Source organism: Crocuta crocuta, unplaced genomic scaffold (assembly GCF_008692635.1).
Source record: "Crocuta crocuta isolate KB4526 unplaced genomic scaffold, BGI_CrCroc_1.0 scaffold340, whole genome shotgun sequence".
Taxonomy (NCBI): domain Eukaryota; kingdom Metazoa; phylum Chordata; class Mammalia; order Carnivora; family Hyaenidae; genus Crocuta; species Crocuta crocuta.
In genome coordinates this window covers 2,517,837-2,541,927 of record NW_027530642.1, presented here as the reverse complement: position 1 = coordinate 2,541,927, position 24,091 = coordinate 2,517,837, and the positions used below count along the sequence as shown (strand labels likewise).

The 24,091-nt window shown below is 48.2% G+C and overlaps 2 protein-coding genes across 2 annotated transcripts in view; one reads left to right on the top strand and one right to left on the bottom strand.

The window, feature by feature from the left end:
- The window catches only part of LOC144235482 (platelet-derived growth factor receptor-like protein), a 20,555-nt gene extending 5,325 nt beyond the window's left edge, over positions 1-15,230 (top strand). Inside the window, exons 3-8 of the mRNA XM_077769048.1 lie at positions 7,333-7,440; positions 11,019-11,361; positions 12,224-12,375; positions 12,601-12,894; positions 13,346-13,485; positions 14,996-15,230. Coding sequence (XP_077625174.1) covers positions 7,333-7,440; positions 11,019-11,361; positions 12,224-12,375; positions 12,601-12,894; positions 13,346-13,485; positions 14,996-15,211 — 1,253 coding nt within the window. The 3' untranslated portion in view covers positions 15,212-15,230. The remainder of the gene's footprint in view (positions 1-7,332; positions 7,441-11,018; positions 11,362-12,223; positions 12,376-12,600; positions 12,895-13,345; positions 13,486-14,995) is intronic.
- Positions 14,602-24,091, bottom strand: part of CCDC69 (coiled-coil domain containing 69) — a 22,254-nt gene continuing 12,764 nt past the window's right edge. The window contains exons 5-9 of the mRNA XM_077769047.1: positions 21,171-21,244; positions 20,075-20,176; positions 19,475-19,594; positions 18,511-18,608; positions 14,602-17,785 (exon numbers count right to left, since the gene is read on the bottom strand). Of these exons, the coding sequence (XP_077625173.1) occupies positions 17,605-17,785; positions 18,511-18,608; positions 19,475-19,594; positions 20,075-20,176; positions 21,171-21,244 (575 nt within the window). The 3' untranslated portion in view covers positions 14,602-17,604. The remainder of the gene's footprint in view (positions 17,786-18,510; positions 18,609-19,474; positions 19,595-20,074; positions 20,177-21,170; positions 21,245-24,091) is intronic.

The window sequence follows — 24,091 nt, the reverse complement described above, 5'->3', positions numbered from 1 at the left end:
TTTTTGTAACTGAAGTATATATTCTCTTTTTTCGGTATCTCGGTGATTTTGATTTGCATTTCTATAATGACTAATGCTGTTGAACATCTTTTCATGTGCTGATTGGCCATTTGTACATACATCCTCTTTGAAGAAATGTCTATTCATGTCCTTTGCCCATTTTAATTTTTTTCCCTTTGCTTGTCTTTACTTGGGTTGTCTTTTTCCTATTGAGTTGTAAGAACTCTTTATACATTCTGGAGATGATATACTTCCATGTCAAGAATACTGAATACTAATGGGGGACAAGAGTAGAAGCCGGGGATCTGTTAGGAGACTTTTGAAGTAATCTGAGTGAGAGATGCTGGTGGCTGGGCCAAAATGGCATAAATAGAGTTGGTTGAGAAGTGGTTAGAGGCTAGATATGTTTCAAGGTAGAATTAACATGGTTTCCTGAAGGATATAAGGTGAGAGAGAAAAAGAAAAGCCAAGAATGACTTCAAGGATCTTGGCCTGAGCCACTTGGAGGGATGGAGTTACTGTGGACTCTGATGAACAAAATTGCAGGGGGAGAAATTTGGGGTGTGAAAGTGGGAAAATGATTGACTTCAGTTTTTGACCAGTTTGCTTAAGATTTCTATTAGACATCCAAGAGGAGACGTGAAAGAGGCATTTGGATAAACAAATCTGACATTCGAGAAAGATGTCGGGGCTGGGGATACAAATTTGAAAGTCACGGGCATATAAATACTGTTCAAGGCCAGAGAAAGCAATGAGCTCATCAAAGGAGAAAGGAAGCAAGTGTCACTCCTACATTAAGAATCAGAAAGAGGAGGAGGACCCAGCAACGGCGCCTGGGAAAGAATTCACAGTGAGGCACAAGGAACCCAAGAGTGTGGTGTTTCGGAAACCAAGTGAATGGAAGTGCTTCATGGAGGAAGGAGTGGTTAGTTGTGCCAAATGCTGCTCTTAAGTCTAGTAGGACAAGACCCAAGAATCCATCACTGTATTTAGTAACATGAAGGTCAACTTTTCCCATGAAGAGCAGATTCGGTAGAGTGTTGGAGACAAGGGCCTTATAGGAATGGGCTTAGGATAACAAGTGCAAAATACTTATTCCAGGAGTTTTGTAGCAAAGGCCAGAAGAGGAAATGAGGCATCTCTGGTGGGGGACAGGGATGAAGAGGAGAGGTTTTTTTTGTTGTTGTTGTTGTTGTTTTGTTTTGTTTTGTTTTGTTTTGTTTAGGATTGGTGAAATCACAGCATATTTCTGAGCTGATGGGAATGAACAGATAGAGTGGGAAGAAATGGAAGAGAGAGGGGAGCAATATTTGGAGAGAGAATAGGATCTAGTATACAAGTGCAGGGGCTGTTAGTATCCTTAATTTGCGGTAAAGATCACCGAAATTCAGAGAAAATACAGCATTTGCCCAAAGTCAGCCCAGATGACTGAGGCAGAATTGAAAGTCTGGTCTCCTTGACTGCCTGAGCCCAGGGCCTTATTCCCTGAACTGCAGGAAAAAAGGTTAATATACTGTTCATTTTCTTTGAATGGGCATCTTATTTCTGAGAATCAGTCCTAAGAAAAATAATTTGAAACACAGAGAAAGCTTTTTAGGTCCCATACCACATTTTTTAAACACAGAAAGGAAACAACATAAACATCCAGGGGCTGTGGAGTAGCAAGTAAGCATATGTCACACAATGTCACTGGCTGGTGGGAACAAAGGCTGGAAGGAGGCAGATACGGGATGGAAACACACTGAGATGACTTCATCTTTTTGGCTCTGTTCCAAGTCCCCTCCTACATGGAGTGGCCCTTCCAAAATGTTTGTGAGAGAGAGACAGTGTGGTGTGGAGATGTGGACAGAACAACGGACTGGGATTTCAGACTTCTCTGTCTCTGGGCAGTTGTTTCTCTGATCTCAGAAGGAGCCAAGTTCAAAATCTCTGGGCCGGCCTCTGGAGAGCTACAAGTGGTCAGATACCGCCACCTGCTGACAGGTCCCAGTTCTGCTGGCCTCCATCAGGAGAGGATGCCAAAGATGGGTCTCACTTTTAAGTTTAGTTAAAGGAAGGAGCCCCAGGGGTACTATTCATATGACCAATGCAAGACCCTCTTCCTCCACAAGGAAGGCTTATCTCAGTGTCTGGTATTCTTTGTAACGACTTGGGGATTGCTCCTCCGTGTGGGAAAGAATGTAAGGAGTTTCTATCCACTTGGCATAATAAAAAGGAGATTATTTTTGGCTACAGGTCTCAGGGATGTGAGGACACTTAGTTTTGGGCAGAGGTCATTTAGACGGTGGCAAGATGGAGAAATAGAGTGCAAACAAAAAATAGGCTTACAAATCACAGAATCACTTTTCTCATGATTTTTATTGTTTCTTTTGTAAAAATATTAGGTATTCATTATAGATAATCAAAGGATGAAAATAATTTAAAGCCATAATCCTACAATCCAAAGACAGGCTATGCTGACACAATGATGAGCATCATTCTTTTATTATATAGTAACATCAACAGCAATATTAATAATAATAATAATAATAGCAACATTTAAGGGTCACTTATGTGCCACTCATACTTTTATTTGCAAAAATAAAAAATATGCTTTTATTTGCTAAAACTTGGAACTTGTTGTGAGTATTATTTTATCTCTGATTTACCTTAATATGTTACAATGTTTTATGTGATTAAATATTCTTCGAAACATTTAAAATAACACTATCAATATCAAATTCCATTATATGGTAATAGTATAATTTATTTATCTAATCGCCTATTGTTGGACATTTAGGTTGATTCTGAATTTTTCAGCATGGCTCCAAGATTGTTTCCTACAACTTGAACTCCAGATAAAAGAGTAATGAATATTTTCTGAGGCTCCTAATATTTCCAAATTGCCATCCATTGAGGGAGATCCAGCCACGCTCTCACTCACAAGGTAGAAGAGAAATCATTGAACGTTAGGATCCTTACATATATTTCATAAATCACAGAGCATGTTTACGTGCATTATCTCTCCACCATTGAGGTAGACAAGGGCAGGCACTAGAATCTAAGAGATGTGGACTCTGGGACCCAGGGAGGCTCCATCACGTAGCCGGCATAACATAGCTATTTAGAGCCTGACCTCAGATGGGAACTAGGTTTCCTGATGCCATACTGTCACTTAGATCCCATAAACAAACTCACTTTAATTTTATGCTTAACAGCACATTTAGGTCTTCAGAAGGCCTCTTTGACATGAGAGTGCATTACAGATCTTCCAGGCAGCTTATCACCCCACAGCAAAGTCAAGCTAAGAGATTACCTTTACCCCTAAGGGCAGAGTTACAGAAAAGCTGCGGTCACTGAGAAGAGGCTTGAAAGCAGCTGTAATTAGAAAAGGCTGGGTAGTACTGTGCCATAGAGCGCAGTCTTTAAATTGTTTTAAAATTAAAAAAGCCCTAGGGTTCTGTTTCTACTGCCTTCTAGCTGAGTGACCATTAACCATTTCTATTCCCCCTGAGGTTCTGTTTTCTTAGTTATAATATATGGATACTATATAATATCTACTTCACAAGTTTGGTATTGGATATAAATCACTGAGAAGCAATTAGCACATAATAATGAGACAATAATGGAAGCATTGTTGTTGCTTTTATTATTATTATTATTGATTAAGTGTATGAAGTCCTAATCTATCAATAACAAGAAGTGAGAGTTCTGGCTGGGTTCCGTGGCTGCACTTTTAGTTTTGTTCTGTTACTATCTGTACAATAGTAGAGAGAAGGGAATGGGAATAAATTATCTCTTAAGATTCTTAAGAATCTTGTTCTTGGGGCACCTGGGTGGCTCAGTCGGTTAAGCATGCGACTTTGGCTCAGGTCATGATCTCATGGTTCATGGGTTCGAGCCCTGTGTTGGGCTCTGTGCTGACAGCTCAGAGCCTGGATCTTGCTTCCGATTCTGTCTCTCTCTCTCTGCCCCTCTCCCACTCATACTTTGTCTTTCTCTCTCTCTCAAAAATAAATAAACATAAAAAAATTTAAAAAGATTCCCTTTGTTTTTATATGTGGGGACTTTGAGTCTCTAATATTGAACTTTAAGGTTCCATTTACTGTTGAAGAATCTGTGTTTGTTTCAGGATTCTGTGAGATTAAGATTCTGTAACTCTGAGATTCTCTTTCTAGGATTCCAAGATCCCATGACTCACTTGAAATTCTATTGAAACATTCCATTTCCATGGAATGAAGGCTCTTCTTTTAAGTCTGGGAGCTTACTAATAGAAGCTTATTATTCTTGTGAGTTTGTCCTTAAAATAACACTTCTTCAGAAATTCCTTTCTAATCCTTTCTCAGAGAACTTTATTCTTTATTTGTTTGTTTTAAATTTTTTATTTTAGAGAGAGAGAGAGCACAAGCAGGGGAGGGGCAGAGGGAGAGATAGTGGAAGAATCTTAAGCAGGCTCCATGCTCCACTCAGAGCCTTATGTGGGGCTCGATCCCACAACCCAGGGATCATGACCTGAGCCAAATCAAGAGTCGACACTCAACCGACTGAACCACCCAGGCACCCCTCTCCAGTGCACTTTATGTACCCCTCCCCATTGTCTCTTCTAGGATCCTATTCTTTCCCATAACAACATTGTCCTAACTGGTGATCATTATTTGTGTAGTTTTTGCTAATATCTGTCTCCATTGCTTGATAAAGTAGATTCTCAGTAAATATTTGATGGATGAAACAAATGAATGAATGAATACTGTAGTTCAAAGCTTCTGTGAGTATTAACGCCCAAGGTGTGCTCTTCTAGAATCTCCCTACCTCCCATCCCCATCCCACCGGAGGGCTATCTCCCAAGGAAAGGAATGAACTTTCTAATTCTGTGATGTTGTCTGGAATGTGTGTACCCCACCCCCTCTGTTCCCCACTCCTCCTCATTTGCCCCTTTGGGCCCTTGGGTTAGAGAGAAGGGTCTCTGCTTCTGAAACCAGGCTGGAGCAGTTCATTTATTCATTCAGCAGATGCTTGTCCAGTGCCCACAAAGTACCAGGCACTGTGTGCTAGGGGACTGGTATAAAGGGTGAGCAACACAGACCCGGTCCCAGCGTTCACAGAGTTCATGCCTTACAGGGTGAGAGCCAGACATTCATGGCGCAATCACACAAATTCCCATAAACGACAAACTGTGTTAAGTGCTGTGGAACAGAGGGGAACGGGGTGCTCCAAGAACGTCTAACAGCCCACAGTCCAGACCCAGGATGCTGGGCTCAAGGCTGCAATGGGCGCTCTCTGGGGCCTTGGGCTGGGCTGCACAGACACTCTCTTTGTGAAATCCATCCCCCGGGGAACAATCAGGGAGAACTTGGGTTCAAAGTGGTGGTGCCCTGCCTTGCTCCCAGAACCTCCCTTGAGAGCACGCTGCCCACGTGGCTGAAAGCTACACCACCACTTCTCAGAGCCTTCCACTCCTTGAAGGACTCGGTCACTGAAAGGAGGATGTTAAGGCTCTGAAAGGCCAGAGCTCCAAGTGTCCAAGACCTTCCTTAAATGGATGGGGAAACTGAGGCCCAAAGAGAAGAGGGTGCTCAAGGTCACACAACAAGAGGCAAGGTGCGAATGGAGCCCCAAGCGCCCAGGCTCCCCATTCTCTGCTGCTTCCCACCCCACCCCACCACCTTCCAAGAATGCCCCTTGAGGTTGTACAGAAGGAATCCTGTTTCAGCCAGAAGCCAGGAGGCTTTCCACCTGTTTACAACCAATAATTTGCATGTACACAAAACTGCAGGAGAGGAAGAGGCTTGTGGCTTCATTTGGCGGGACGTGCCTGTTAGTTTTTACTTACTCATATAGATGAGTGACAATACATCTGGTCACATGTCTGTGTTGAATACCATTCTTTTATTTAAGAAGCATTTTCTTCAAGGAAATATAGCTATTTGAGCCTTGAAATGCTAGTTCTTGCTCTTTGTAGCATTGTTTGCAATAGCAGAAATGGAAACATGCTACATGTCCTTTCCTAAGGACTGTTTATTAACAGTAGAGCCAAGCCATAGAATATCGTGTAGCACTTTAAAAAGCATAAAGGTAGGTCCATATAGGGGGCCATGGGACATAGTTGCGTTCAGAAGAAAACAAGTTTGGGGCCCCTGGGTGGCTCAGTTGGTTAGGTAACTGACTTCAGCTTAGGTCATGATCTTGCGGTCTGTGAGTTCGAGTCCCATGTCCAGCTCTGTGCTGACAGCTCAGAGCCTGGAGACAGCTAAGGATTCTGTCTCCCTCTCTCTGCCCCTCCCCTGCTCACACTTCTGTCTGTCTCTCTCTCTCAAAAGTAAATAAACGTTAAAAAAACGTTTTAAGAAAAAAGCAAGTTTAAGAAAACTACTCACAGTGCAAAACCATCTACAGAAAAACAAGTTCACAAAACAACCCTTTATTTCCCTATGGATACACATATGCTTTATATCAATGCAGAAAAAGATCTAGAAGCACACACACCCAGGCAGTAACCCCCGAGGAAAGCAAGGGGAAGGAGGATCAAAGGGAACTTGAGCTTCCCGTGGAATATTGTTTGAGAATGAATCTTATATACATATTATTGACTTCAGGAAAATTTTTTTTTTAATAAATACCAACCTTTAGAGCAAGAGTTGACCCACGTTTTCTGCAAAGGTCCAGACGGTAAATATTTTGGGCTCTGCGGACCTCGCATCTCTGTCAGAGCTGCTGCAACGTGAGGTTGTTGTGTGAAGGCAGCTTTAGACAGTGCGTCTTGGAGTGAGTGTGGCCGTTGCCCAATACTGCTTGATTTATGGACACTGAACTTTGAATTTTATATCATTTTCACGCGTCTCCAAATATGGAGTTTGAACCATTTAAAAATGAGAAGTGCTCACTTTGGCTGCGCGTACACGGAAATTGGGATTCGTGAGGGGTTCCGTGTGTATATATTTTTCAATGTTAAGCCGTTCTTTGCTCAGGGCTTGGAGAAGGGCCCTGCCAGCCCCTGCTTTAAGTCTGCTTGAAGCCCCTCCCCCTCCTAGCCACACTCACGTACTCTGTCCCCAAGTACTCCTGTCCTTAGGGTCCTGTCATGACCCTTCTGTGACCCTCAGCGGCCCACGGCTGCCTCCCAGCTCTCCCTGTCTGCCCTTGGGGACACTCCCCTACTGGCTGCACAATTGTTTTTTCCTGGGCAGGGCTCTGAATAGCTTCATTCACCTTGGCTGGGGGAACCCAGAGAAAGGAATTTTGTCTGGAGTCCTAGACAAGCCGGACTCAGGCCTTTGATTTGCCATTGAAATCAGACCCCCTCCCCTGGCTTCCTCCACCTACCCTCCGGTCCCCTCGCCACTTCCCTGCTCACAGGGCCCCAGCAGTCTCTGAGCCGCATCACCGCAGCTCTAGTCCTCTGCACAATGGCCCACTGCGCCTGCTGCTGGCTGTCCTGGTGCCTGCTCGTCTGTGTCATTTCAGGTATGGACACCTAGATCGAATCTTTCTATTCCCCGGGGGACCTGAGACACCTCTGCCTTTCCCAGGGGTAGCCAGTTCACAGCATGGCGGGGAGGGAGACAGTGAGCGCCGGGCTGTCCATGGACTGTCTGTGCCGCCTTGGCAGGATCTCCTCTCTGAGCTCAGCTTCCTCATCTGCACGATGACAAGGAGGGACTGCGTGATCTTCCAAACCGTTTCCAGACCCCTTTGTGTTAAATGACATAACGCACGCACAGCGCTCCGCACAGCTCCCGGGAGCCTGCTCGTTTTCAGCTCAGGTCATTATCACCCCCAGGTCCCGAGATGAGACTCGGCATCTTCCACACGTTTTCCTAGGTGACCTGTTGACTTCTTGGTTTGCTTCTTGGCAAACCCAGAAGCTCCCAAGCTGAGAACATCTTGACGGCTCCCGGAGAGCCACAGCCCAGCAGCCCTCATGCTGAGAGGTGGAGCCTCTGCTGAAGAGGTGTTCGCAGCCGCCCCCCCCCCCAATGGGGCTCCTCTGGGGCCCTGTCAAAAAGGATTCTGCCAGCACAGCCCCAGCTCTGGGGGCCACTCTAACCCAGCCCTTGGCTGAATTTCAACTCCAGATCAAATAGGATTCCAGAGGCAGAACCCAGAAATAGCTCCAGCCGGGCTGCTCTAACAACAGCTTCTCAATCAGGGCGATCAGAGAACCAGCAGGTACCCCGAACCCTCTCTTATGCTCCCTCTAATTGGCTTGCTTCTGCTTCCTGGAAGGCTTCTTCTATGGAAGTCTGGCTATGAAAGCTTTGGCTTTACGTTTGCCGTTTTAAAAGTTTACTATTTGTGATAGGCAGAAAAACAGCCTCCCCGAGATGTCTCCATCCTAATCCCCAGAACCTTACACAGCTAAGAGGCATTAAGGCTGGAGACAAAAGCAAGGTTGCGAATCAGTTGACCTTAACGTAGGGAGGCGGTCCCGATGATTCATTCATTCAGGTGGCCCAGTGTAATCACAAGCACCTTGAAAGTACAAGAAGGACTCAGAGGAAGAGGCAGGACCAGGGAGGTGCTGGCTCGAGGAAGATTCCATCGGCTTTGAGGATGGGTAAATCGGATCGTAAACCAAGGAATCTGGGCAGCCTCTGGAAGCCAGAAAAGGCAAGGAAACAGATTTGCTGAGTCTGCAGAAGGACTGCAACCCATTGATACCTTATTTTAGCCTATGAGACCCACTCTAGACTTCTGACTTCCAGAATCGTAAGATAATAAATTGATGTTTTGGGTTTTTAAAAAATGTTTATTTTTGAGAGAGAGAGAGTGAGAGAGAGTGCACAGGGTAGGAGTGGAGAGAGAGGGAGATAGAGGGTCCGAAGTAGGCTCTGTGCTGACAGCAGACAGCCTGATGGGGGGCTTGAACTCACAAACTGTGAGACCATGACCTGAGCTGAAGTCTGACGCTTAACCAACTGAGTCACCCAGGTGCCCCTAAGTTTGTGTTGTTTTAAACCACTAAGTCTGTGGTAATTTGTTATGGGGACAATAGGAAATGAATACACTATTCTTGACAACAGCAATTTATTGAGCTTCTGTTATAAGCCAGGCTCTGCACTCAGTGTTTCACATATATTATCTCATTTAATATGCACAACAGTCCTGCAGGACAGGTGTTTTTATTCCCATTTTCTAAATGAAGAAAATGGGGCTCAGAGAAATTATATGACTTGGCCAAGGTCACACAGCTAGCTTGTAGTGGAGCAAAGATTCAAAGCCTAGCTCTGAGCCACCGGCTCTACAGTCCATCCTCCATTGGCTCACCCAGACTCCCCACCCCTTCTCTGGAGTGGCCTAGATAACTCCTTAGAGAATCTTTGTTCTTAGATGCCAGACTGCAGTGTTCTAGGTCACCTCATTAACATACTGAGCCTTGCTGTTCTCTCTGAGGCTTAGTTTCTCAGCCTGTAAAAAGGGGATAATAGTGCTTGCTGGGCACGCTTTTTGGACTATGGCAAGGATTAAACCAGAGAGTGACTGGTTTTGTCTGTGAACTAAGTGCTCTCCCCAGGTAAGAAATTCAGAATAAATCTTCTGCCAAACTAGCACAACTTCCCCAAACCATGGCAGTGCCATATCCCTCCAGGGCCAGGCAAGGCCCCCAGGGTAGATTTCCCCATTAGGGAGACCTTTCACATCGTTGTGAAATAATAGAAAATAAATATATTGACCTCTGCCCCTAGTTCTTGGCACAGGGCTCCTTAAAACCATTGCAATTTCCTAAGTGTTAAGAACACTAGGAGCATCTTTTGTTCTAATATTTGCCCTTGACCCTGGTTCCTGACACAGAATTCCCAAATCTCTTGGAATTTCCTGGATGATAGGAGTATTTTTTGTTCTAAGAAAAAGAAAATTGGGGTCTGGGGTGATAGGCAGGCACAGGACATGACTCTGCTTCCTCTTCCATGGGAAGAAAAATTAGATCAGTGGTAAAAGTTGAAGATAGTGGGTCAGTATCTGAAAGGTCTTTCTAGGAGTCACAGCCATTCGGCCTTAAGATATGCTTCCGGGGGCACCTGGCTGGCTCAGCCAGTTAAGCCTCCAACTTCAGTTCAGGTCATGATCTCATTTAGTAATGCTAAATACTGAGCTCCCCATCACTAGACATATCTAAGTGCAGATTAAGTGACCTCTTTTGGAGCATGCTCTAGAAGGTTTTTTTTTTTTAATTTTCTTTTAATGTTTTATTTATTTCTAGGAGAGAGAGAGAGACAGCGTGAGCAGGGGAGGGTCAGAGAGAGAGGGAGTCACAGACCGAAACAGGCTTCAGGCTCTGAGCTGGCAGTCAGCACAGAGCCCTATGCGGGGCTCGAACCCACGACCCGCGAGATCATGACCTAAGCGAAAGTCGGACGCTTAACCGACTAAGCCACCCAGGCGCCCCTCTAGAAGCTTTTGAAAGACTGGTGGCCACTTGGATAAGAGAGTGTATAAGTTCCTCTACATAATCCCCCCCCCCCCAGTTTTATTTCTAAGGAATTCATTCTAAGGGAGCAATCTGATTAAGGTGCGTGCATAAGATTATTATTGTGGAACTGACTATTTTGGCTAAGAATACAGAAAAACCCCAAATGCCTAACAATGAAGAAATGAATCATGATACATCCCTACGATGAAATACCAAGCAAATAGTTTGGAATATTTTAGTACACGTGTTTATTGACATGGAATGATAATCACAACATAGTACTAAGTGAAAATGCAGATTATTAAAAATATGTGTTATCCTGTTCCACTTTATTTTTTAACCATTTCTTCACAATATTTACATTACAAATGGAAACTTGGAAAAATATGCTTTAAATACTCATGGTGGTTATCTCTGGATGGTAAGCTTTGGGGCAAATTTAACCGTTTTTTTTGGGTTTGTGTGTATTTTATAACTTTTCTCTAAAGAGGGGGGATTACCTTTGTAGTAGTAACAAGCATAAAGGGTAACAGAGCTCTGAGGCTCTGTCAACTGCTGGGGTGAAGAGAGGACCCCATCTGAGATGAACAGTGAAGGCCGGTGACCCCAGACCCACGATGTCCCTCCACAGCTGAAATCCAGGAGGATGGCAGAACTCCAAAGGCTCAGGGAAAGATAGCCCTCAAAGCAGCCAGCCCCGGAGAGGGGAAGCCCCCCGAAGCCCCAGGCGGGGAAAAACTCAAAGCAGACCGGAGCCAGAAGACCCTGCAGATGAAGACCCCTACGGAGGCTGCAGCCTCAAGCCTCCTAGCCTCCTCCATCCTGACCCAGGTGTTAGGGAGGGGCTGCTTCCAGAAGGTGGGGGACTCTCTGAGCCTATGGGCCGGGGATGTCCTGGAGCTTCGCTGCCGGGGGAAGGTGGTTCGCTGGAGGGTGCCCGTCTACCTGGAAGAGGAGGGCAAGGAACGCCTGAGGTATGCCATGGGGTAGCTTCTGTGATAGCCTCACGGGTCCAGCAGTGCACGCACAATTTGATGACTGTTTTTACAGGGATGAAAGCGGCCCAGAATCCACAAGGGGCTTCCGTTAGGCACAACTACAGTCATCTGAAAGAAACAGTAAGATGTGCTCACAAGACCCGCCAGATGTGGAGTGGTTTAACAGAACGAGAGACAGGGCTTCCCACAATCCTGGATGTCAATTCTGGGAGCAGCAATGGTGCCCGTAGGGAGAAAGGTGGCAATCGCATGGGAAAGAGGCTGTCTGACTTATCTGTGCCTGAATGTCGGGCTGAGACGCCCTTATGTCAAGGACGCCATCATAGGGGAGGCAGAAATGAAGGCAAAGTTGACCCCACCAGCATTGCTCACCTCAAGTCCAGAAGAAAATCAGGCAGAGGCTGGGATATAAAACTGGGTTCAGGAGATTTGCCTACCCTTTCTCAATTCAGCCTATTAAAGAGAGATTTCCTGGGACCCTGCCTCCTTTAGGGGGTGGGGTCGCTTAGTGGGCATTTACTGGCCAAAAGAGTGAGACACAAAGAAGGAGCCAAGGAGCACAAAGGAGTTGAGGGGTGCCATTTGCAATGTAAGGACAAGGTCTGTGAGGAGTAGATGGGCCAATCAGATGATGTGCATGAGGCCAGAGAGAGGTGAGCAATCTGCACATCCTCACAGCTTAAGTGGGGAAGGGAGAAGACTGAGTGAGTGGGCCATGGGATCAAAGTTGGGGAGGGGGAGTGTCAGCCGACTTGACTCAACGCTGCTCACTAGGTGTCCCAGGCCACCCCATCTCCTGCCTGCCTCACCCTGGCCCAGCCCCATGCCTGTCTTTCAGAATCAAGCACTTCAGCGGTCACAGCCAGCTGCAGCTGGTGAACTCGACAGGGGCAGACACGGGGGAGTACAGCTGCTGGGCTTGGCACTGCCAGGACCACGCATGTGCAGAAGGCGAGGACCGCCAGGGAAAGACCTTCATCTTCTTCACAGGTGCCCTGGAGTCAGGTCTCCGAGAACATCAGTCAAAATGACAAAGCTGGAACTAGCACGCTTACCAGTCTAGAACCCCCTACCAGAGAGGAAAAAAGCACCCCAGAGTGGGAATGGGATTTTAAGTCCCCATGAGGGACCTCAAGTTCATGGCCGGTAGTAGAGCATCAGGAAACAACTAATCTGTGCCAAGCTCATTCTTCTCTCTCCCTCCTTCCTTCCCAGACCCAGAGGAGCTCTTTGTCCCCACCGAGGATTATTATGAGGTGGTGCGGTTGCACAGCCATCAACCAGTCCTGCTTCCCTGCCTGGTGACCAATCCTCTGGCCCACATGACACTGCACCGGGAGTTCCCCCCAGAGGAAGTCCCAGTGGATGGAATAGACATCTCCTTTGATGTGAAGAAGGGCTTCACCATCCACCGGCCCCGAGCATCCTTGGCTGACTCCCTCTTCCGCTTGGCCAGCCTGGGCGGCTTGAGACAGATCTCTTCCAAGTACATGCTGATCTACATCAAGTGTGTGTGGGCCTCGGGTCTGGGTGGGCAAGGCAGGGGAGGATGTGGGGACAGATGCCTCCTTTAGAGACCTCAGATCTGAGTTCTGTGGATCATGGAACACTGAATAACCAACCAGTTTTCTACAACACCCCATGTAGTCAACCATCTTGTCCAGACAGGCATCCAGGCAGCCATTGATCGACACCGCATCAGTGCAGCCTTTCTGTCCATCCACTCATTCTCAATCACGTCACACTATTCCATTCATCCACCTTCCCCTCAAACCCATTCCATTCACCCATCTTCCATCAGATCACCTGTTCCATCATCTATCCATTCTCTATCAATTCAACCACCCCAACCATTCACCCTCTAGGAACTTACCCATTCCACCCATTCATTTCATTCAATGGTTCCAACAATCAGTTCAACATGTTTGTTCCCATTTCTCTCCCATTCTCTCCATGGCAGACCCATCGTCCCCCCCCAAACCCACCATCCAAGCTTCAGCAACATCAGTCCAACTGGGAGAGAACTTCAGTGTGACCTGCACAGCTCTGGGTGAGCCGGACATTGCTGTGGACTTTATCTGGGAGTATCCAGGGCAGAAGGTAAGCAGAGGGTAAGAGGAGGCTGCGTGTGTGTGCTGATGATGTGTCAGGCAGGAGCATGGAGGTGAGGAATTAGGATGAGGGTCAGGAGCGATCATGGCAGAGTGGAGTCACTGCTTGACAGGGGATCTGAGGAACCTGCTTCTCTGCATGACCTTGGCAAGTCACTTCCCTTTTCTGGGCCTCAGTTTCCTCATGTGTTAAATAGAGCAACTTCTTAGGTTACTGTATACAATTTTTCCTTTTTAATTTATCCAGCAATGGTTACTGAGCACCCACCACATGCCAGACACTGTACTAAGTGCTGAGACCACAATGATGAGGCGAAAACAGATATGGCTTCCACTGTCTGCAAGTTCGCAGTGGGAAATGAACATGATCATCAAGAGAAAACTAAGTGCTACCCTGAGGATACAGCAGGACAATGTGATAGGGTCTTAAGATAGGGTCGTCAGGGAGTCTTCTGTGAGGTGACATTCGAGTTGAGGCTAGACTGGCCCAAGTCTCATGAAAATGGGGTCGAGGCAAGTGCTTAGTCCCTATGGCCGGTGCGTGTGTAATAAGAGATGAACAAAACACATTAGCAATTATCTCCTGGGTGTCTGCCATGGGCAAGACCTTCCTAAGGTGCTACTGGAGAGGTGATAGTGATGTTCCTTCCTCTCAAAGAACTTACTCCCATAACGCTCAAACATCTGGAGAGCAGCTGGGTCAAACAGCACATCCATCAGCACTGAAAACTTCAGGGATTCTTGAAAAGGCTTCCTGGAAGAGCTGGAATTTGACGTGAGCCTTGGAGGGTGGGCAGAACCCGGCAATGACCTGGTGAAGGTGAGCTCACCAGAGGCCTTAGGAGGGACAGAATGGGGGAGGAGTCTCCTATTTGTCAAAAATGGAAACCGAGACCCATCAAGGGGTAAAGAACACACCTGTGGTTGGGAGCCATGGCTTCGCTATGCTAGCATTTCCCTAGACTTGTTCCTTGGAATGGTAGCATACCACAAAATCCAGCCCCAACCCCCCAAAAAAAGTGCTATTCAGAAAATATTGCCTCTTATAACCATCATCTACCTCGGAGATTCAAAACTCACATGCACATGTGACAGACTCAGTGGCCAGAGTGTCCCCAATTTGATTTTACTTGACTCAGTGCTTCTCAAACAATTTTCATGAGAATCCCACTGCCCCCTCTTTGGGAAGGCAGTACCCATTAACACCCCCACAAAACCAGAGTGCCACAGAACCCACACTGGGGGGTGCTGCTCCCAGCCAAGTCACTTCCTGTATCTCCCCGAGCAGGAGAAGAGACCCCAACTTCTCCCCAGGGACTTTAGAAGCTCATGTTTCCCACAAAGAACCTGGCCTTTCAGGTGCTCTGATACATGTGTGTGACCTTGGGCGAGTCATTGTCCCTTTCCCTGAAGGGACACACAGTGCCTCTTACTTGCCTCTGATGCTTAAGTCAGAGACGACACCTGGGGTAGCTGACAGTTATTTTTTGTCCCTGCAGCTGGGCCAACCCCCCTATGTCAGCGAGTGGGTCAATATCGTTCGCCGAGAGGGCCAGGTGCAGGAGGAGGCAGGGAGCACCCTCCACGTGGAAGAGGCCCGGGCTGGGGACTCTGGCATCTACACCTGCCGGGCCACCAACCTTCAGGGCACAGGGACTGCCACCACCCACGTCCATGTGACCGGAAGCCCTCCTGTGTCCCCTGTCCCCTCCTAGCTCCCTCCCTGGCTGCTGGCATCCTGGTCTGGAGCAATGGGGAGAAACAGGGGTAGGTAACTGCGTGAACCTTGGTGTTTTTGGTGCCAAGCCATTGTCCCCCACGGATCTGCACTCCCCCAATATTCTGCCTGCCCATCACTGCTTCCATGCCTTGCATCAGCCTCACAGCCTCCCTCCCGGCCCTGACCTCTTCTCATGGCCAGCCGTCACTCCAACATCAGGCCCCACTCCAAGGCTGGGCAGAGCTAGGGCCAGTGGGGTACCAGCACCCCAGGAGGGAGCAGAGAGTCACTGGTGAGTCACCAAAGCCCAGATCATATCCCTCAATGATCCCTGCCACTGGCGGAGGTCCTCAGGGAGGAGTCGCCTCCTCCCAGGAAAACACAGGGGCCAGATAAACACACTACCATAGTTTCCACAGCTTGTCTGCCCCAGCGTGAGGCCATGACCACAGTTTATCTCCTTGCATCTGCCATAGGCTACATGACGGGAACCCTGCTCCCCACAACTTGCCCCCTCTCCATCCAGGCCCCTCTCCATTAAAACCATGCTTTCTAAAGTGCATTCTGCAGCCTGAAGTGCTTAGGTTGGGGTAGAAAGTTGGTCACAGGAGTTTAGAAAATGCTGGATACTCTGCTTCCTTCTTGGAAATTTGCACTACACATTACCATATTAAAGGTTCTGAGAAGTCCCGCACTTTAGCAGATCTGTTTAACTGGACTGAACCTAGAGTTTCTCAAATTACTTGGCCATCAAATCTTTTCTTGGTCAGGCCTATTAATGTGCAGTGAATGAGTGTATCCCAGACTAGCTCTGGGAAAAGTTGCATGAAGAAGTACGTGTGTACTTCACTCCAAAGCTCTTCCCAAGGCTCCCAGATAGATAACTTGTTTTCCCAAGGCTGGAGAAAACAGCTCAGCACTCCCCTAGCCCTACTAGGGGAGAAATGGAGAACGGAGAAACAGAGTCACATCTGAACTCCCAGAACTACAAATGGCTAAAGACCAGACCAGATCTAGGGGAATAAAGAAGGCAATCTGGGATGATGGAAGAAACCTCAGTTCTACTGGATTGTCTTTTCTTACTTGCTGGCCTGGGGCCTGGGGCTAGAGCTGAGTGATGTCAGGCAAGGCCCCCCGGCTCCCGTGATCTGTTTACTCTGCTGCTGAAGAGGAATAAGAACCGGCTTGAAGGATCCTAGATGTATCTGAGAGCATTGAATGAAAATGCTCTGTGCAGGGGAGCGATTATCATTATAGCGTCCAGCTGACCCGAAGCTTCCTGAGAAGAAGAGTAAATCCACGGACAGTCTGGGCTGGACAGGCCTGCTGAGGTTGGTTACTCTAGCTGCCCCTCTGCACTGATGGGGAAGCTGAGGATCAGGTTCCGGGGTCCTGGCACCTGGCATCAGGGGTGATAGGAGTCAAGGTAGAAAGGAGTAAGAGGGACCAGAAGTGAGTGGGACAGGTAGAGGATGGAGGAGAAAGGCTAAGTCACACATCTGATCCTTCCAGAGCCTGGGGAGAAAAACAAGCACAACATGCTAAGAGCTGGATGAGAGAGGAGGTCCTAGTCCTGGCTTTCGGGGCCCCATTCCCCGCTTCGGTTTCCTTGTCAGTACAGGGAGGAGGTCCCAGCTCTGCCTGTTGAGTGTACCCAGGCGGCACTGAGACTGAGGGACCCGGAGGGCTGAGGAGTGAGCCTTGCCTGTTGGGCGAAGAGGAGTTCTGGCTTAACCGCTGGGCTGACCCGACTCTGGGACGGGGACCAGTGGCATACCCCACACTATACCCAGCCGCAACCCCAAGGGCCTCCAGTGACCCCCTTACCAGCGCCCACCTTTCCCTGTTGATTCCCAGGGTGTGGGCCACTTCCTCCTACATCCCCCAGCCCCTAGTCTGAGCCTCACACCATCCCAGAATGGGGCACTGTAGTGACTTAAGTATCATTCGCTCGGGTCCCCTGGCTGTTTTAGAGGAGAGGTAAACTGAGGCTGAGGGAGGGCCCGGCCAGAAGTGGAAACATCTGGGGGAAGCTGACAAGTCAGGACCAGGTGGTTGTCACTTCTTCATCAGATGGCCACAGCACCATTGGCTGCTCCTGGGAAAAGCTTGGGACTTCCCTGATTTGGATGGAGAGAACGGGGAGGGACGGAAGGGCTCCTCTTTGCTTGTTTCCTGGGCCAACTCGAGGGGAGGCGCTTCTGGGGCCTCAAAGCCCTGTGGGTGATCCTGCACGGCCCAAGCCCCCGGGGGCTCACTGGGCAGCACCCTGGCTGCCCGCCTGGCTCCTGCCCTCCCGCCCCTCCTGGGCACACGAGAGGCTCCTGCTGTCTTCTCTGGTAAGTCCTCAAGAGGGCGCTGTGACCACAGGCGTCCCGGCCGTGTGTCCTAGCTGGCGAGGAAGGAGACCTCGGTGGGGGTGACTGAGGCCAGAGGGAAGGCGGGGGAGGCGTCGGGGGCCCCAAGGACCCGGTACAGCAGCTCCTCCTTCTCTTGCTGGAGCTGTCGCCGCAACTGGCACTCCTTCTCCAGGGCCTCGCGGGCGAGAAGCAGGTCCTCCGAGAGCTGCCTGTGGATGCAGACGGGATCGGCGTCGCCAGGGGGAAACAGCCGGTCAGCGGCCGCACAGACCAACCCATTCCTCCAGGAGGCCCTCCTCACGTGGGCCGCCAGCCTGCTTCAGGGCCCCCACCGCCCTGTCGCCCTGATCTCCGCCTGTGTGCAAGAGGTCATTCGATCCCTTGCCGGAGGAGCCTGGCCCTCCCAGGCAGGCAGCTCCGGGTTCAGATCTGCCCCACCAGTTAGCTGTGTAACCTTGGACAAGCTATTTCCTCTTGCCAAATATCAATGTCTTCATGGGTAAAATGGGGCTGATAATAGGAAGACCCAGCTCTTCGAGTAATTATAAGGATTAGGCGAGACAGTATGTAAAGCATTCAACAAATTATATCTGACACATGATGCAGGCTCTAAGCAGTTCATTCATTCATGTGCATTCATTCATTCATTCATTAGGTCACCTCAACTAGACATTTCCTGTCCCCTTTTCCTGTATTGGGCTTTGCCGTGGAGCCGACACAGCCAGGATGGGGACACATACCAGTCTGGGCACTGAAACAGGCTTCCAGGCAGAGCTGGGTCCCTTGGGAGTCTTGACATCCAGGGAAAGAGGAGCCAAATTCCCCAGAAAGGCCTGTGCCCCGCTGTCAATCTAGGCTTCTCCGAGACCCTCTTAAGTAGGGATTTTGGCCAAAAGGGCCGGGGTGGGAGGAGAGGGGGCAGGGAGGCAGCTACCTGGACATAACCACTTGGCTGCGGCCCCGGACGTGGAGCTCCTCATTTTCCTGCTGCAGAGTGGTGATTTTTTCCTCCAACATCAGATTTTTTTCTTTCTGCAACACATCAGAAGGAGCTCAGAAAGCCACCCGACTCAACATGGCACAGCGTGTGCCGTCACCCTCCTCTTATCTGTGGTCACTAAACATACTGAGTCACTCTGGACTAGATGTTACATTTCGTGAAGCAAGGAGGCGGACACGGGGTTGCCAACTTTTGATCTTGCCACATGGGACGTAGAAAAAGAATACAGCCCCTCCCACGTAACATTTCCATCAGATCATAAGGGAATGGATATTTTTGGTTCTCCCAAAGTCAGAAGGATATAATCTATATAAATAAGATTACGCGTGTCTGTTATACTAGTTCACGGAAGTGGTAGAAGAGAATTCACAGGGACTGTGTGAGACGGGCCTGCTTAGAATACAGGCTGTGCAGGGACACTCCTTCCAGAGCAAATCATCTCTGTTTGGACTCGACCCCGGGTTCCCAAGGCCGCCCTTTTCCCGGAGACAAAGCCATCTGTGTGCTCAATGCCCACCCCTCTCCAGGCCCGTCCTTGCTCACTCTGGCCTCCTACCTCGGTCTGATTTTTCAGCCTTGCCTTCTTCCCCAGACCCTGCCTGACACAGAACATCTACCAGCTCCTCCTGATTAGCCAGGTTACCTGCCCTGGTGTCACCCACGTTAGGGCAACATGAATTGTCAAGAAAAGCACAGGGCCCGTATGAGAAGGAGCCACTGCTTGACCCGGACTGGCCACAGACCGGCTGCAGCCATCCCGGGGCCAGCATGGATGGCAGGTCAAAGCCAGGGTGGCCCAGGCTGGGGCCTCTTCAAACTGCCTTCCCTCTGCACACTTTACAGAGGAAAACAGAAGCCTGAAGTGTATCTCTCCCGCCCACCCCTTCCAGGCACACACCACTGTTTCCATGAGGATCAGCCGCTTATCCAGCTCATGGATACGCTCGTTCTTCATCTCGATGACAAAGTGTAAGCTCTCCAGTTCCTGTTCCCAGAACTGGCTGGGGCTTCCGTAATCCTAGACAGGGACACAAAGTGATCTCACCAGTCCTGCAGGGAGAGAGGGGCACAGGCTACCTGCCTCTTCCCCATTCTGCCTCCAGATCATTGTTTGCCTCCCTCTCTTGGCTCACGGTAAGTGTTTAATATGCGTGATTTCATTCTAGCCTAATAACACCCTTTGAGGCAAGCCCGACTACCACCACAGCTGGGGAACCATGCTGCAGATCGGGTAAGTCACTCACGCTAAGTGGTAGGTTAGCTCTTTGCACCTAATTCCTTCTGAATCCAGAGTCTGAGTACTTCACTATCCCTTGTGCTCTAAGCCTTACTTTCCCTTCAGTGACACGAGGACCCTGTTTCTTCCAGGCTTTTTGAAGGTGAGAGTGTCAAGTCTGAGCCCTGGCTTTGAGGAGGACCTGACCTTTCCTGTTGCCCAGACCCTGCCCTCCCTGGAGATTCAAGAAGGAAAAGGTCCCAGGTGTTATCTGCCACCCACCTGGATGTGCTTCTTATAGTCTCGGCTCAGAATGGACTCTTCTACCCTCTTCATCTTGGCCTGGAAGACCTCCAGCTGTGAGGACAGTCCATCAATGGTCTCCTGGAGAAGGGAATGCAAGGGAGATGGTCAAAGCCTGGTTCATAAAGGCTGAAGGTGGATTTCCGCACATCCCGGAGAGGGGTCAGTTTAGGGTTCTTCAGTCTACCTTCGCTCTGCCCTCCCCAACAATGCAGGCTAGATTTGCTTCAACCACTGCTTGAAACACACCAGCCCCATCTCTTGTCATAAAGCCTTAATGGCTCCCTATCCCCTTGGGGACAATGCCCTGGTGTTTAAGGTTGGTGCTAGGTTGGCATTCAAAGCCCAACCAAGCCAGGCTATGCACTTTCCCAGTCTTCCCTCTCGCTGCTCCTTCGGCCAGGCATCACATCAGTTCTGCTGCTGCTGCTGAGCACATCCCTGCCTCCTACATTCCCCTGTTAAGAGTCTCCTCCACCTCAACCTTGGCCATCACCTTTAGGATAGAGCATGGCTTTGATATGGCCCACAGGCCCCACGGCGTGGCCCTCACCTCCTGTCTGACCTCAGCTCCCTCCCACTCACCCTCTTCACCCCAGGCATCCTGGACTTCTTTCAGTTCTGCAGGCATTTCATATTTCCCCCTCTTCTCCAAGTCTTTAAGCACAGGTTTCCACTCCCCCCCACCTTCCTAGGGCCCCCTTCTCACCCTTCTTCATCTAAAGAATTCCAACCCATCCTTCAGGTTCCAGCTAAGATTTCATCCCTCCGGGAAGTGCCTGACCTGATCAATTGGCTCAGACACCAGTTTGTGCTTCGACCTGCCAGCCCAGTCTCCCTGTGGTACCTGGCCCATGAGGTCTCCAAGATCCTCCAACAGTTCTTAGACAAATAGGCCAACCCTAATCTCAGAGTGAGTCCTCTGGAGCTAATAGCCCAGTCATCACATGGAGGGGCCGGATACACGAAGACACTCGCTTCTGACCCTCACATCTAAGTAGAGGCCATGCTGTTTTCCCGCAGGCCCTCCCCTCCCCTCCCCTCCCCGAGTCTGCCATGGCCCAGCTCTTCTCACCTGCAGAGTCGCCTTGGCCTCCTGGAAGGAGTGGGTAAGGGCTTCCTTCTCCTGCTCATGTGAGGCCTGGAGGACTGCAGGGAAAGGAGACCTCTATGAGCTCAGATGCCCTATAGCTTTATGGCAGGACCCACGAGGGAGGGGAACTCGTGTGATTAGCAGGGGCCCCCAGGGGCCAGGGGTCTAGGGATGGTCTTATTCGATCTTTGTTTGCTGGGCTTGCAGCTGTGCCAGAAATCTAGTAGATACTTAATAATCTCATAGACATGGAAACAAATTATATCCTCAGAGGACCTGTGGGGCCACCCCCCGCCTCACTGAGGCCATGACCCAAAGATCCTGCCGCAGGCTTGTTCATTTTGTCCACCACGCCATGGAAAATGCATAGAGCCAGTGTTTTGCAAGCTGGGTTACCCAAACTTTGAAACCATTGAATCATCACTTATCAAACAATAATGGCACAAAACTGCAGTAAGTACATTGGGTCTGGGGCCCGGAAATCTACCTTGTCCTGATTCTGCTTCTTCACGACTGAGAAACCTTGCGAAGATCCCTTCGAATACCTAAAAGTCCTATTGCCTCAACTGTGAAATGAGTTGTTGCTAAGGGATGACCCAAGGATGACATGAGAAAAGGGCTCAAGGGCTTTCCCTTGATTGATTCCCCCAAATCAATATAATTTTGTTTGTTTGTTTGTTTAGAGAGGGAGAGAGAATCCCAGGCAGGCCCAGTGTGATCAGCACGGAGCTCAACTCAGAGCACGATCTCATGAACCATTATCTCTCATGGTTCATGAGATCGTGCTCTGAGTTGAAATCCACTGTTGGACACTTAACCAACTAAGCCACCCAGGCGCCCCCATATAGTTATATTTATTATCCCCCCTCCTTTATAGAGCTCCTTATAGAAAATTCTAACCTTGGGGGCGCCTGGGTGGCTTAGTCTCTCTGACCCTCCCCTGCTCACGCTCTCTCTCTCTCTCTCTCCTAGAAATAAATAAAACATTAAAAAAAAAAAAGAAAAGAAAATTCTAACCTTGTCTCAGCTGAAAGAAGACAACTGGGAAGCGGCCCATCAATGGGTGGGATGGGAAATAGGATGGAGAGGACGGAGGAAAACAAAGCTTCATATGACCAAAGGCCCAGGTGTGCTACGGGCCTGTGTCACAGTGGCCAGTGACACACACAAAGTAATATAAATGTGACAGAGCTGTCAAAAACAAAAAAGATCAGCTGTTTGAAAAATACAGGCTAAATTTTTTCCAAATGATGGGCCTAATTTGTTAATTTGCCTACTAAGACAGGTTCTGATTCCAGCTAAGATGGAAGATGTACACTCCAGATAGTTTGTCCTACTGAATGTAGCTATAAAACCTAGACAGACTGAATAGAGTGGTTATTTGCAGACTCTGAAAGGCAAATAATGGTAGTAGGCAGAGTGGGCAAGAAGACTGGAATTCAAAGTAGCACGGAACCAACAGGTGTAATCAAGACTCAGAATCGCATGCATTCAAATTATTCCAGAATATAATACAAAATTACTCAGCATGTGAATCCAAATGGCAAAAGCAGGAAAACTTAACTTGGCTGAGACAAGACAGTCAGCAGATGTCAACCCTGAGATGCTATAGATGTTGGAATTATTAACAAAGACTTTAAGGCAGTTGATATAAAAATGCTTCATGAAGTAAGGGTGAATACTCTCGAAAAGAATGGACAGATAGAAAGCCTTAGCAAATAATAGAAGCTATTAAAAAGAACCAAAAGGAAATTTTAGAACTAAAAACTGTAATAAATGAAATAAAATAAGTCACTGGGTGGGTTCCATAGCAGAATAGAAATGACGTAGGTAAAGAGCCAGTGAACTTGAATATAGATCAATAGAGATTATCTAGTCTGAACAACAGAGAGATAAAACGATAGGGAAAAAAATGAACAAAGTCTCGGGGACCCAAAACACAACTCAGAAATGTCTAATATTCGTGCATCAGAGTCTCAGAAAGAGAAAAGAGAGAATGCAGTACACAAACTGTGTTTGAAGAAAGAATGGATTTGAGTGCTTCCCAAATCTGGCAAAATGTAAACCTACAGATTGAAGACACTCCCTGAACCCCAAACAAAGCAAACCAAAAGTAATCCACACCCGGGCACATCATTTTTGAAAACTAATAAAAAGAAAAAATCCGGAACAGAAGCAGAGAAAAACAATGCATTACTTAGAGAAAACAACAGTTTGAATGACTGTGGATTTCTTATCAGAAACCTTGGAGAGGAGAAAAAGTAAGAACTATTTATGTTCTTAAGAAAAATTGCTGAAATAAAAGAACTGTGTGTGAATCAAGAATCCGATAGCCAGTGACAATATCCTCAGGAAAGAAGGTGAAATACAGACATTCTCAGATGAAAAAATACTAAAATAATTTCTCACTTGCAGACCTTCTAAAAGAATTGCTTAAGGAAATTCTTCAGACAGAAAGCAAATGATACCAGAGGAAAATTTGAAACTTCAGGAGTGTAGGAAGAACAACCGAACTAGTAAATGCCTGGGTAATATTCTTCTTCCTCTTCTTCCCTTGTGCTCTTTAAAATACAAGTGATGCTAAATCAATGCTGTAAACAGTGTAACATTGTCTGATGGGGCATTCAGTATATGTAGATGTAATACCTAAGACAAATATAACAAAAAGGAGAGAGGATGTGGACCTACGTAATGGTAAACTTTCTACATTCCACTCAACATGGCAAAATATTAACTCTACGGACACCTGGGTGGCTCAGTCAGTTAAGCGTCTGACTTCCACTCAGGTCATGGTCTCATGGTTCATGGTTAGAGCCCCACCCACAGGGGCTCTGTGCTGACAGCTCAGAACCTGGAACCTGCTTTGGATTCTGTGTCTCTCTCTCTGCCACCGACTCCTCACC